Source organism: Eurytemora carolleeae, unplaced genomic scaffold (assembly GCF_000591075.1).
Source record: "Eurytemora carolleeae unplaced genomic scaffold, Eaff_2.0 scaffold835, whole genome shotgun sequence".
NCBI classification, from domain to species: domain Eukaryota; kingdom Metazoa; phylum Arthropoda; class Copepoda; order Calanoida; family Temoridae; genus Eurytemora; species Eurytemora carolleeae.
In genome coordinates, this window is record NW_019396886.1 from 131,420 (window position 1) to 142,417 (window position 10,998).

At 30.2% G+C, this 10,998-nt stretch overlaps 3 protein-coding genes across 5 annotated transcripts in view; all 3 read right to left on the reverse strand.

Annotated features, from left to right (window-relative positions):
• LOC111709768 (BTB/POZ domain-containing protein KCTD5) overlaps positions 1 to 2,538 on the reverse strand; it is an 8,039-nt gene extending 5,501 nt beyond the window's left edge. Inside the window, exons 1-4 of one of the 2 annotated variants that reach the window (XM_023483667.1) lie at positions 2,456 to 2,538; positions 1,803 to 1,859; positions 1,110 to 1,145; positions 770 to 882 (exon numbers count right to left, since the gene is read on the reverse strand). In XM_023483667.1, coding sequence (XP_023339435.1) covers positions 770 to 882; positions 1,110 to 1,145; positions 1,803 to 1,859; positions 2,456 to 2,471 — 222 coding nt within the window. In that variant the 5' untranslated portion in view covers positions 2,472 to 2,538. The remainder of the gene's footprint in view (positions 1 to 769; positions 883 to 1,109; positions 1,146 to 1,802; positions 1,860 to 2,455) is intronic. The other variant, XM_023483666.1, reaches the window with a different exon arrangement.
• Positions 2,535 to 6,119, reverse strand: LOC111709769 (CDGSH iron-sulfur domain-containing protein 2 homolog). 2 transcript variants are annotated; one of them, XM_023483670.1, is made up of 6 exons: positions 5,999 to 6,119; positions 5,255 to 5,340; positions 4,120 to 4,180; positions 3,875 to 3,948; positions 3,521 to 3,706; positions 2,535 to 2,921 (listed from the first exon to the last, which is right to left on the reverse strand). In XM_023483670.1, the coding sequence occupies exons 1-5, from the start codon at positions 6,093 to 6,095 to the stop codon at positions 3,572 to 3,574; spliced, it is 453 nt and encodes a 150-aa protein (XP_023339438.1). In that variant the 5' UTR covers positions 6,096 to 6,119; the 3' UTR covers positions 2,535 to 2,921; positions 3,521 to 3,571. The 2 variants fall into 2 exon arrangements, with proteins under 2 accessions (XP_023339438.1, XP_023339436.1); XM_023483668.1 differs by having other exon boundaries at positions 2,535 to 2,918; positions 3,518 to 3,706.
• The window catches only part of LOC111709762 (mitochondrial GTPase 1), an 8,350-nt gene continuing 3,446 nt past the window's right edge, over positions 6,095 to 10,998 (reverse strand). Inside the window, exons 8-12 of the mRNA XM_023483658.1 lie at positions 10,393 to 10,498; positions 8,498 to 8,600; positions 7,165 to 7,248; positions 6,712 to 6,749; positions 6,095 to 6,297 (exon numbers count right to left, since the gene is read on the reverse strand). Of these exons, the coding sequence (XP_023339426.1) occupies positions 6,240 to 6,297; positions 6,712 to 6,749; positions 7,165 to 7,248; positions 8,498 to 8,600; positions 10,393 to 10,498 (389 nt within the window). The 3' untranslated portion in view covers positions 6,095 to 6,239. The remainder of the gene's footprint in view (positions 6,298 to 6,711; positions 6,750 to 7,164; positions 7,249 to 8,497; positions 8,601 to 10,392; positions 10,499 to 10,998) is intronic.

Consider the following 10,998-nt stretch of genomic DNA (forward strand, 5'->3'; position numbering starts at 1 on the left):
ACTAGTAGTATACTAGCTAGTTATATATAACATAGTACACACCTGTAGTTCACTAGTTGGACTAGTAGTATACTAGCTAGTTATATATAACATAGTACACACCTGTAGTTCACTAGTTGGACTAGTAGTATACTAGCTAGTTATATATAACATAGTACACACCTGTAGTTCACTAGTTGGACTAGTAGTATACTAACTAGTTATATATAACATAGTAAACACCTGTAGTTCACAAGTAGAACTAGTAGTATACTAACTAGTTATATATAACATAGTACACACCTATAGTTTACTAGTAGAACTAGTAGTATACTAACTAGTTATATATAACATAGTACACACCTGTAGTTTACTAGTAGAACTAGTAGTATACTAGCTAGTTATATATAACATAGTACACACCTATAGTTTACTAGTAGAACTAGTAGTTTACTAACTAGTTATATATAACTCAGTACACACCTGTAGTTCACAAGTAGAACTAGTAGTATACTAGCTAGTTATATATAACATAGTACACACCTGTAGTTTACAAGTAGAACTAGTAGTATACTAACTAGTTATATATAACATAGTACACACCTGTAGTTCACTAGTTGGACTAGTAATATACTAGCTAGTTATATACAACATAGTACACACCTGTAGTTTACTAGTAGCACTAGTAGTATACTAGCTAGTTATATATAACATAGTACACACCTGTAGTTCACTAGTTGGACTAGTAGTATACTGACTAGTAATATATAACCTAGTACACAGTACACACCTGTAGTTCACTAGGAGAACTTGTAAGTAGTACACTACTTCTAAGATAATTAAGCACTAGTTTAAATGGTTCTGGATCACGATCAATGAAGTATGCTCCATTTCTCAAAACTCCTAAAACATAAAAAGAATTTTAACAAAGTTTGAAAGTTTCCAATTGTTCTTTGATACAAGAAAAAGTTACAAATTGAAAGAAGATAAAAATATTACATTAAAAGATGAATTTTAATTGGTTTTAAGCAAATCTTAAGCACAAACTAAGTTTTATAATGACTTGCCAGTTATTTATGAAAATTGAGTTAAATGTAAAAAAGAATATTTAATTGGCTATTTAAAGGCACCTGGTTGCATTGCTGAGCTGGGATCGAACATTTTTGCTAAAGTATCAACAATAGTTTAAATATAGTCTTTTTGATTTGTTCACAAAAATATCAAAAAACTCAACAATTATTTGTAACAGATCATTAAGAACCCAGAAATGTAACTAGAAATCCTGACCCTTGATAATAGGAATCTTGTAAAAAGAATTTGTTTATTATCTTGATGGTCTGCAAAGAAATTGAGTCTTTGTCACAAACTAAGAGTTTAAAATCCCTATATCTTCGTATTTTGATAGTATAAACCATTGATATTTCAGACTTAGATTATTTGAACTATCATAATTCATAGTTTGAAATAGTTTCGAGATATGGGATTAGAAAATCAGAGTTTGTGGAAAACCTCAATTCCTTTTTAAATCATTACTACCGCCAATCAACCTAACCTACAGTTTCCTGATGGAAAATAGAAATTTTAAAATTAATGCAATATCAATCCTTCCCCTCTTGAGTTAGAATGGTGTACATTGTATGGTGCTAAGAATTACAAACAGTTGTCTCCATTTATAACTTTCGTAAAATGAAAATCTACAAAAAAAATCAAAATTCCGTAATTTATTTTAATTTTTGTTTATTCAATTGAGCAACTATTGAAAGATTAAATAGAAGATGCCTCGTATGGTAAAAATCTAAGAAAGATTTATTATTGTTGATTTCCTATCATTGAGTTAGGATCACGGAGAAGAGTTTGTCTGGTTGTATCAAATCTGAAATCAGTTTTTAAAATATAATTGTTTGGTCGTCCTAAAGTGACTGCAGACGTAATTTCAAGTGACCCAGCACGTTTGGCTGATCAAGTATGTCGGACTTATTCTTATGTATCTACAAAGACGCTGATGATTGAGCAAGCTGTTTTATATTTAGGAAATATTAATATTTACTTTCTGGAAGTCACAAATAATTAAGATTTAATTTTGAATTTTTGAAAACCGCTTAGAACATTAACTATTTTGTGTCTTCAGCCGAGTTAAGTTCACACTGTAGGATAGCGTATACTCCGGATTTACGGGAATTATACCAATATTTGAGAGATGTCAACAGGATGTATTCAGTCCTCGATATAAACAGTCAAAGTTTAAAAGGGTACCGTTGTAAATCGGGCATTGCCATCTTTGCATGGAGGGTCACTTAAACTAAACAGCTACAAAACTTAAACTCGATAAATTAAACTATCTTACATTTATGACAGATTTTGAATAAGTTATTAAAGAAACAGTTTAGGCTGAGCTTTTGGAGGAAGTAGGGATAAAAGTAAGCTAAATCCCTGCATTCAAAAGTTCCCAACTAAGAATATAATTTAGAAATGTCACCTTGTTCCACCCACATCCAGAGATATTATATCGTTCAGAGTCATTTTGGAACATTTCACACACAAGGTCATATTTATAATTCTGGAAATATTTAAGAAAATTACAGATTAATTTATGGATTTATTATAACATCAAAATTTTGATCAAACAATTGTATTAGATTTTTCTTTTGTTACATAAAGTGCTTTAGATACAATCCAACTCCGAAATTTGTTTTTCTATATATGATATTTTTATAAAATTATGATGATGATATTTAGTTGAGATCGTCAACTTTGTACTTGATTAAATATCGCCATTTTGTTACGGATTTACAGCACTAATAGATTGCATATTTAATGGATCCGGATCCAAGCACTGGTTACTTGAAATTAGCAAAATAAAGAAAAATATGTTAAATGGATCAAGTTAGAATCAATAAATCTACACTGGACGACTACGTGGTTTCTTCTTGCATAGGTTTCTAGGAGACAGACAAAATAAAATATATTTGACAGATTGGAAAATTTGAAAATAATAACAAAAAACTAGAGATGGACATTGTTTTATGAACATCCGAAATTTATGAGAACGAACAAAAGTTTTCGTGAACGATGGTGGCGTCCAGAAAAAAAACGATGGACGAACGACTTGGATACTAAAGAGAATTGAAAAAACGATAGTTTTTAAAAACAAACAAAAACAAAAACGAATGATAACAGATTTTTTATTGAAAGAACGATATTTTGGAACATAATTTTCAAGAAACGATAGATTTTTAATGAACGAACGACATTTTCGAACCAACTTTTAACAAAACTATCGTTTATTAATGAAGGAATTATTTTACTAAACGATCGTAAAGTAAAAAAAATCAACGAAAATTAACGATAATTTTGGAAACTAATGAATTTTTTTTTTAAACGATTGAAAATAACTAACGAAATAAAAAATACGAAGGCGTCCGGCTCTACTAAAAACCCTTTTATTAAACCTTCCAAAGGCAAAGTCACTTGGGGAGTTAAAATTGTAAATGATGTTTAGAAAAAATGAAATAAAGCATATCAAATTTGGTCTGATTTCCTTAAGTGATGATCCTGATAACCCTATGCCGCCGACCCTCTAATGCAGGCACGGTTAAGCGGACTTCTTGACGATGATCGGTCCAACGTTGTCCCCGGTCTCCTTGTTGTGCTTGGCGTGGGTCCCGTCACAGTATGGAAACTTCTTGGACTTCCAGCAGCGGCACAATACAGCTTTCTCACTGATATCCTGACGATTGATCAGATCAAGTCAATCAAAATGTGCAAAATTTTAACAAGGACGTCCACAGGAATCAATGTTGCAATATTTGTAGACTGTACTGTATGCTAATTATTTTCATTAGTAATTACTTGTACTTAACTTGTCGAAATGTTTGAATGAAATAATAATGATTACCTCTATGTCAATGGTGTCCACGACTTTAGGGCAGTCCATCTGAATACATGAGTTGACCCTTGCAGGGGCCTGACCTGCTCAAACCAGAACATTTAAATCAAGTTCGTAAGTCTATCTCATAAAAAATTTTCTTCAAAAAAGTATTATCTTCTTATTAATTGAGTAAGTGAAATTTTGACAGATGAAAATATTTTTTTTTTATTTATCATTGAAATAAATAAAATATTTATTAATAGTTTGGTTTCCTAGGATACAGTTTAGTTTCTCCTTGATATGGGGTCCAACCACAGGAGTGTTAGCGAGCCCCTAAAAACCCACAGGAATGTTAGCAAGCCCTTTAATAAACCACAGGAGTGTTGTTAGTCAACCCCAACCTGAAGGGAAAGATATGAAAGTAGAATGAAATTAACACCAACCTAAATAATCCTACCTGAAGGGAAAGATATGAAAGTGGAATGAAATTAACACCAACCTAAATAATCCTACCTGAAGGGAAAGATATGAAAGTAGAATGAAATTAACACCAACCTAAATAATCCTACCTGAAGGGAAAAGTATGTAAGAAGAATGAAATTAACCCTAACCTTAATAATCCTACCTGAAGGGAAAGGTATGAAATTAGAATGAAATAAACCCCAACCTAAATAATCCTACCTGATGGGAAAAGTATGTAAGTAGAATGAAATTAACCCTAACCTTAATAATCCTACCTGAAGGGAAAGGTATGAAAGTAGAATGAAATTAACACCAACCTAAATAATCCTACCTGAAGGGAAAAGTATGTAAGTAGAATGAAGTTAACCCTAACCTTAATAATCCTACCTGAAGGGAAATATATGCAAGTAAAATGAAATAAACCCTGACCTAAATAATCTTACCTGAAGGGAAAGATATGAAAGTAGAATGAAATTAACCCTAACCTAAATAATCCTACCTGAAGGGAAAGATATGAAAGCAGAATGAAATAAACCCTAACCTTAATAATCCTACCTGAAGGGAAAGACATAAAAGTAGAATGAAATTAACCCTAACCTAAATAATCCTTCTTGAAGGGAAAGATATGAAAGTAGAATGAAATTAACCCTGACCTAAATAATCCTACCTGAAGGGAAAGATATGCAAGCAGAATGAAATTAACTCTAACCTAAATAATCCTACCTGAAGGGAAAGATATGAAAGTAGAATGAAATTAACCCAACCTAAATAATCCTACCTGAAGGGAAAGATATGAAAGTAGAATGAAATTAACTCTAACCTAAATAATCCTACCTGAAGGGAAAGATATGAAAGATAAATGAAATTAACACCAACCGTAAGAATTCTACCTGAAGGGACAGATATGAAGTAGAATGAAATTAACCCTAACCTTAATAATCCTACCTGAAGGGAAAGATATGAAAGTCCACCGACAGCTACTCCAAATGGAATCAATTTCATCCAATCCCCAACACCAAGACTGAACCATCCTGAATTTAATAATTCTAAAAAAGTTCTTTCTAAATAATTGAAAATAGAAAGTACAGATAAAGCAAAGTAAACGTGTTTGTCCATAAATATTCTTTCAATTTTAATAAGGTTTAAGCGAAAAACATTTTCAAACGTTATGTATCTAAAGTTATATTCTATCTGAGATTAAATATATACCTGGTAATGTATCTAGGATTAAATATATACCTAGTACTGTACCTGGGATTAAATATATACCTAGTAAGTTATCTTTGATAAAATATATACCGAGGACTATATCTGGGATTAAATATATACCTGGTACTGTATCTGGGAATAAATATATATCTAGTAAGTTATCTTTGATAAAATATATACCGAGGACTATATCTGGAATTAAATATATACCTAGTACTGTATCTAGGATTAAATATACACCTAGTACTGTATCTGGGATTAAAAATATACCTAGTAATGTATCTAGGATTAAATATATACCTAGTACTGTATCTGGGATTAAAAATATACCTAGTAATGTATCTGGGATTAAATGTACACCTAGTACTGTATCTGGGATTAAAAATATAATTAGTAATGTATCTAGGATTAAATATATACCTAGTACTGTATCGGGGATTAAAAATATACCTAGTAATGTATCTGGGATTAAATATATACCTAGTATTGTATCTGGGATGGGTAGACTAGATAGATAGTTAGGAAGGGAATCCTTAACAAGATGATTAACGAGCTGCATTTTATCTGAAATTATCATTAATTTAGTATTGGAAACCTATGCACTTTTCAAACAAATGATTAAAAAAAGAATAATTACGTTAAAATTTATTTATGTAACTCGTCAGAAAATGTTAATTCTTGATTCTTCATATTCATCTCGTTCACTTTTTGTAAACACTCTTTATTCGCTGCCTCGCGTTAAAGTTTCTAAATTCAGCTGATCCTCATCCAAGTTAATTCTATCACACAGACAAATTAAGTGACACATATTATTATATATATTCATAAAATAGTAGATTCTGTTTGTCTTTTTTTTGGATGTCCAATCCTAACTTAAGAACCTACTGAATCGGTTTTCCTAACATTTTGATTGGAAAACTCGGTAGAACCATGTGACTGTTCTTAACTTGAAACTTTAAGTTAAATAGGTTGACTTTAATAAGTAAAACTCTAGACAAAGCTGATTTCACAAGCTAATCTATAAATATAAACTAACTTGGGAACCCATCTCTGTCTGCAAGCTAAGTTTACCCGTAAAAAGTCAATCTACTCAACTTAATTATATTCCCGTGATGCGGCTGAATTTCCCGATCAAAATTTGAGGCAAATTGGTTTTTACAAGAATAAACGAAAATATTAATTTGTCAATTTTCCTTCCAAATTTTCCTTCTCTGAATCCTTTCAGAAACAACTGAACAAAATCAAACTTAAAACTTTATGTTTAAACATAAAAACCACCAAATTTTCAATAAGTTTCAAACATGCTTTCAACAATTTGGAAGTTATCGTAGGTTTCCTAGCTTTAAACAAATGATTAATTCTGACTTTTTCCTTGACAGTTTCAGTAGCAGAAGGCCGAAGTGACTTTAATAAAAAAAAACGCAATTTAAATAATTTTAAAATGATTTAAATGAAGACTCTTACTGAAAATAAATAGTTGCTAGGAGTAATCCTCAATTTTCAAATAGAGAAAAATATATTCTAGAACCTACAATGATTTTAAGTGTACCGTGGTGAATCGGACATGCCATCTACAAAAATAAAGGTTACTTGAAATGATGTCTAACGCCCCTTTAAAGTTCCTAGTTGTAAGTTTAATTATGTTCCTGGGATGAATATTTAAAATCTGGCATTATGGAAGATGTTCCCAGGGTTGTTTGCTTTCTTGTTTTTCCAGCTGCCAATGCACTCTAGAATAAACAATCAATTAATTATTTGATTCATTAAATCAATGAATAATTGAATTAAAGCAAAATTGAATTAATGAAAAATTAAATCAATGAGTAATTAAATTAATGAATAATTAAATCAATGAATAGTTAAATCAATGAATAATTGAATCAATGAATAATTGAATCAATGAAAAATTGAAGCAATGAATAATTAAATCAATGAAGAATTAATTCAATGAATAATTGAATCAATGAATAAATCAATGAATAATTGAATCAGTGAAAAATTGAAACAATGAATAATTGAATCAATGAATAATTAAATCAATGAAGAATTAATTCAATGAATAATTGAATCAATGAATAATTAAATCAATGAATAATTGAATCATTGAATAATTGAATCAATGAATAATTGAATCAATGAATAATTGAATCAATGAATAATTGAATCAATGAATAATTAAATCAATGAATAATTGAATCAATGAATAATTGAATCAATGAATAATTAAATCAATGAATAATTAAATCAATGAATAATTGAATCATTGAATAATTTAATCAATGAATAATTGAATCAATGAAAAATTGAATCAATGAATAATTAAATCAATGAATAATTAATTCAATGAATAATTGAATCAATGAATAATTGAATCAATGAATAATTGAATCAATGAATAATTAAATCAATGAATAATTGAATCAATGAATAATTAAATCAATAAATCAATGAATAATTGAATCAATGAGAAATTGAATCAATGAATAATTGAATCAATGAATAATTGAATCAATGAATAATTGTATCAATGAATAATTGAATCAATGAATAATTAAATCAATGAAGAATTGAATCAATGAATAATTAAATCAATGAAGAATTGAATCAATGAATAATCAAATCAATGAAGAATTAATTCAATGAATAATTGAATCTATGAATACTTGAACCAATGAATAATTGAATTAATGAATAATTGAATTAATGAATAATTGAATCAATGAATAATTGAATCAATGAATAATTGAATCACTGAATAATTGAATCAATGAATAGTTGAATTATTGAATCAAGGAATCAAGGAATCAAGGAATCAATGAATAATGGAATCAATGAATAATGGAATCAATGAATTATTGAATCTATGAATAATTGAATTTTTGAATCAAGGACTCAATGCATCAATGAATCTTTGAATCAAGAAATTAATGAAAGAAAAAATGTTCGAGCATTGAATCAGCATAATCTAAGTAATCATACCTTGGCAAGCATCATAATATTGTCATCCTCTGGTTGTTTTAGTCCCATATAATCAACATAATCAAAGTAATGATGAGAGTTTAAGAACCACAGTAAATAATCACTAGAATACACAACAGTAGTTTGTGAGTGTGACATGATTAAAACGTAGAACAGGTTAAAGACAAGGACAAAGACAAAGAATGGGTCAAAGACAAGGACCAAAACACAAAATAGGTAAAAGTCTAGGAAAAAAACAAAGAAAAGATCAAAATCGAGGACCAAAACGCAGAATAGGTCCAGGACAAGAACCAAAACATAGAATAGGTATAGGTCAAAAAGAAGTAAAACAATAAGGAAAATTTAATAGAAAAAGTCGCAGGGTGCAAAAAGTTAAAAATCACCAAAGCAAAGAAAATAGTTCAAAGACGAGGACTAAAACACAGAATAGGCCAAGGACAAGAACTTAAACAAAAAATAGGTTAAGGACAAGAACCTAAACATAGATTATGTCTATGACGTCTGACAATGAGCATAACAAAGAATAGGTCAAGCATAGAACCAAAACACAGAATAGGTCCAAGACAAGAACCAAAACATAGAATAGGTATAGGTCAAAGACAATGACAATGCAAGATCAAAAAAAGAAAAGGACAAGGAGCAAAACAAATAATACCCAACACAAAGAATATGGGTCAAATATAAGAAATACACAGAATATGTCAAGGATAAGAACTGAAACAAAAAATAGGTCAAGGACGAGCGGGGGAAGGCAGGCGGCCATGAGCCACCACTATTTCCCCTTCCGTGCCAAATATTAGATTTTTTTCTTTTCCGGCAGCCTCGAGCCACCACTATTTCCCCTTCTGTACCACCAAATTTGACTCTTCCGGGCAAAACTACTTTTTAAATGGTATATTTAGGGCCTTTAAAGTGCGACTTTAAAAAATCCAGCCGCGTCACGCAAAAAAACACAACTCAAACCATTTTTTTTAATTCTACTTGAGATTAATATTATGTGTGTTGAATTCCTTAAATGTTTTACAATGAAATTTTTGACAAATTTGACTGAGTATTGCATCTTGAAATATCACAGTTGGTTAATGAGTGATTTTAAGAAGGATTTAGTATAATGAGTCAGTAATTGAATAACCATTAGACTTTGTGATATTTCAAGATGCAATACTCAGTCAAATGTGTCAAAAATTTCATTGTAAAACAGTTTATGAATTCAAAACACAAAATATTAATCTTAAGTAGAATTGAAAAAATGGTTTGAGTTGTGCTTTTTTGCGTGACGCGGCTGGATTTTTTAAAATCACACTTTAAAGGCCCTAAATATACCATTTAAAAAAGTAGTTTTGCCCGGAGGAGTCAAATGTGGTGGCACGGAAGGAGAAATAGTAGTGGCTCATGGCTGCCGGAAGAGAAAAAAGCTAATATGTGGTACGGAAGGGGAAATAGTGGTGGCTCATGGCCGACTGCCTTCCCCCGCTCCAAGGACAAGGACCAAAACATAGAATAAGTCTATGATAATAATCATAACAAGGAATATGTCACGGACAAGGACCAAAACAAAGAATAGGCCGAAGACACAAACAAACACAAAAAATACAAAAAATTTTCAAGGACAAAAGGACAGCTAAAACAAATTGACAATAAAAGTATAAAGATATGGATCACAGGAAAAGTAATAAGGGTGAAATAGTTCAGGACAACAATACATGAGAAGAATAATGTTGATTTTAACATATAAACAATTAAGAATAATCAGAAAGATACTGTCTGAATAGCTAAATAACATGAAAATAAAATCTCTTATATCGCTGATAATTGACAAAATTCAAATATTGACGATTGATTTTTAGTATTCGTAAAATTTAGACATTGGCGATTGATAAAAAAATGTTTGTTACCAAATATACTCCTCCCCCACCACTCTATCGTTTAAGGTGTTGCAGACAGCAAGCTTCAAACCATCATGCATATTCTTTACATTAGGTTTAGATATACCAGGAGTATCTAAGCAAAATCATTTTTAAACAAAATTTAAAAAAATATCCAAATCAAATCAAGTAGGGTGGCCAAAACTTTTTTGAACCCATCCGTACAAAAATCCGTACATTTTCAGAAGAAATCCGTACAATCCGTACAATTTTCGAAAAACAATCCGTACAATCCGTACAATTTTTTTTAAAAAAATCCGTACAATCCGTACATTTTTTTAAACCAATCCGTACATTTTTTTAAAGATCCGTACATTTTTTAAAAATCTGTACAATCAGCATAATTTTCGAAAAAAAATCCCATTTTTGAAAAAAACCATTAAAATTCAATTTTTCATTCATTGTCTTTTGTGTTCAGTTCATGTAAGAGGGTTTAAACTTCTTCAGCAAGAATCAATCTGTAAAAAATTGGCTTCATACATATATACAAACTAAATACTGGGTACATGATACTAGGTGCATGATACTGGATACTGGATACATGATACAGGGTACATGATACAGGATACAGGATAC

Bases quoted from the DNA above. Each gene is read 5' to 3' on its own strand.
- LOC111709769 (XM_023483670.1), bottom strand. From the start codon at position 6,095: ATGATAATTTCAGATAAAATGCAGCTCGTTAATCATCTTGTTAAGGAT. The intron at 4,181-5,254 runs GTAGGATTATTA...GTGGGTTTTTAG, and splicing joins TTTCATATCTTTCCCTTCAG to GGGCTCGCTAACACTCCTGT. The intron at 3,707-3,874 runs GTAATCATTATT...ATCAATCGTCAG, and splicing joins TGGACACCATTGACATAGAG to GATATCAGTGAGAAAGCTGT.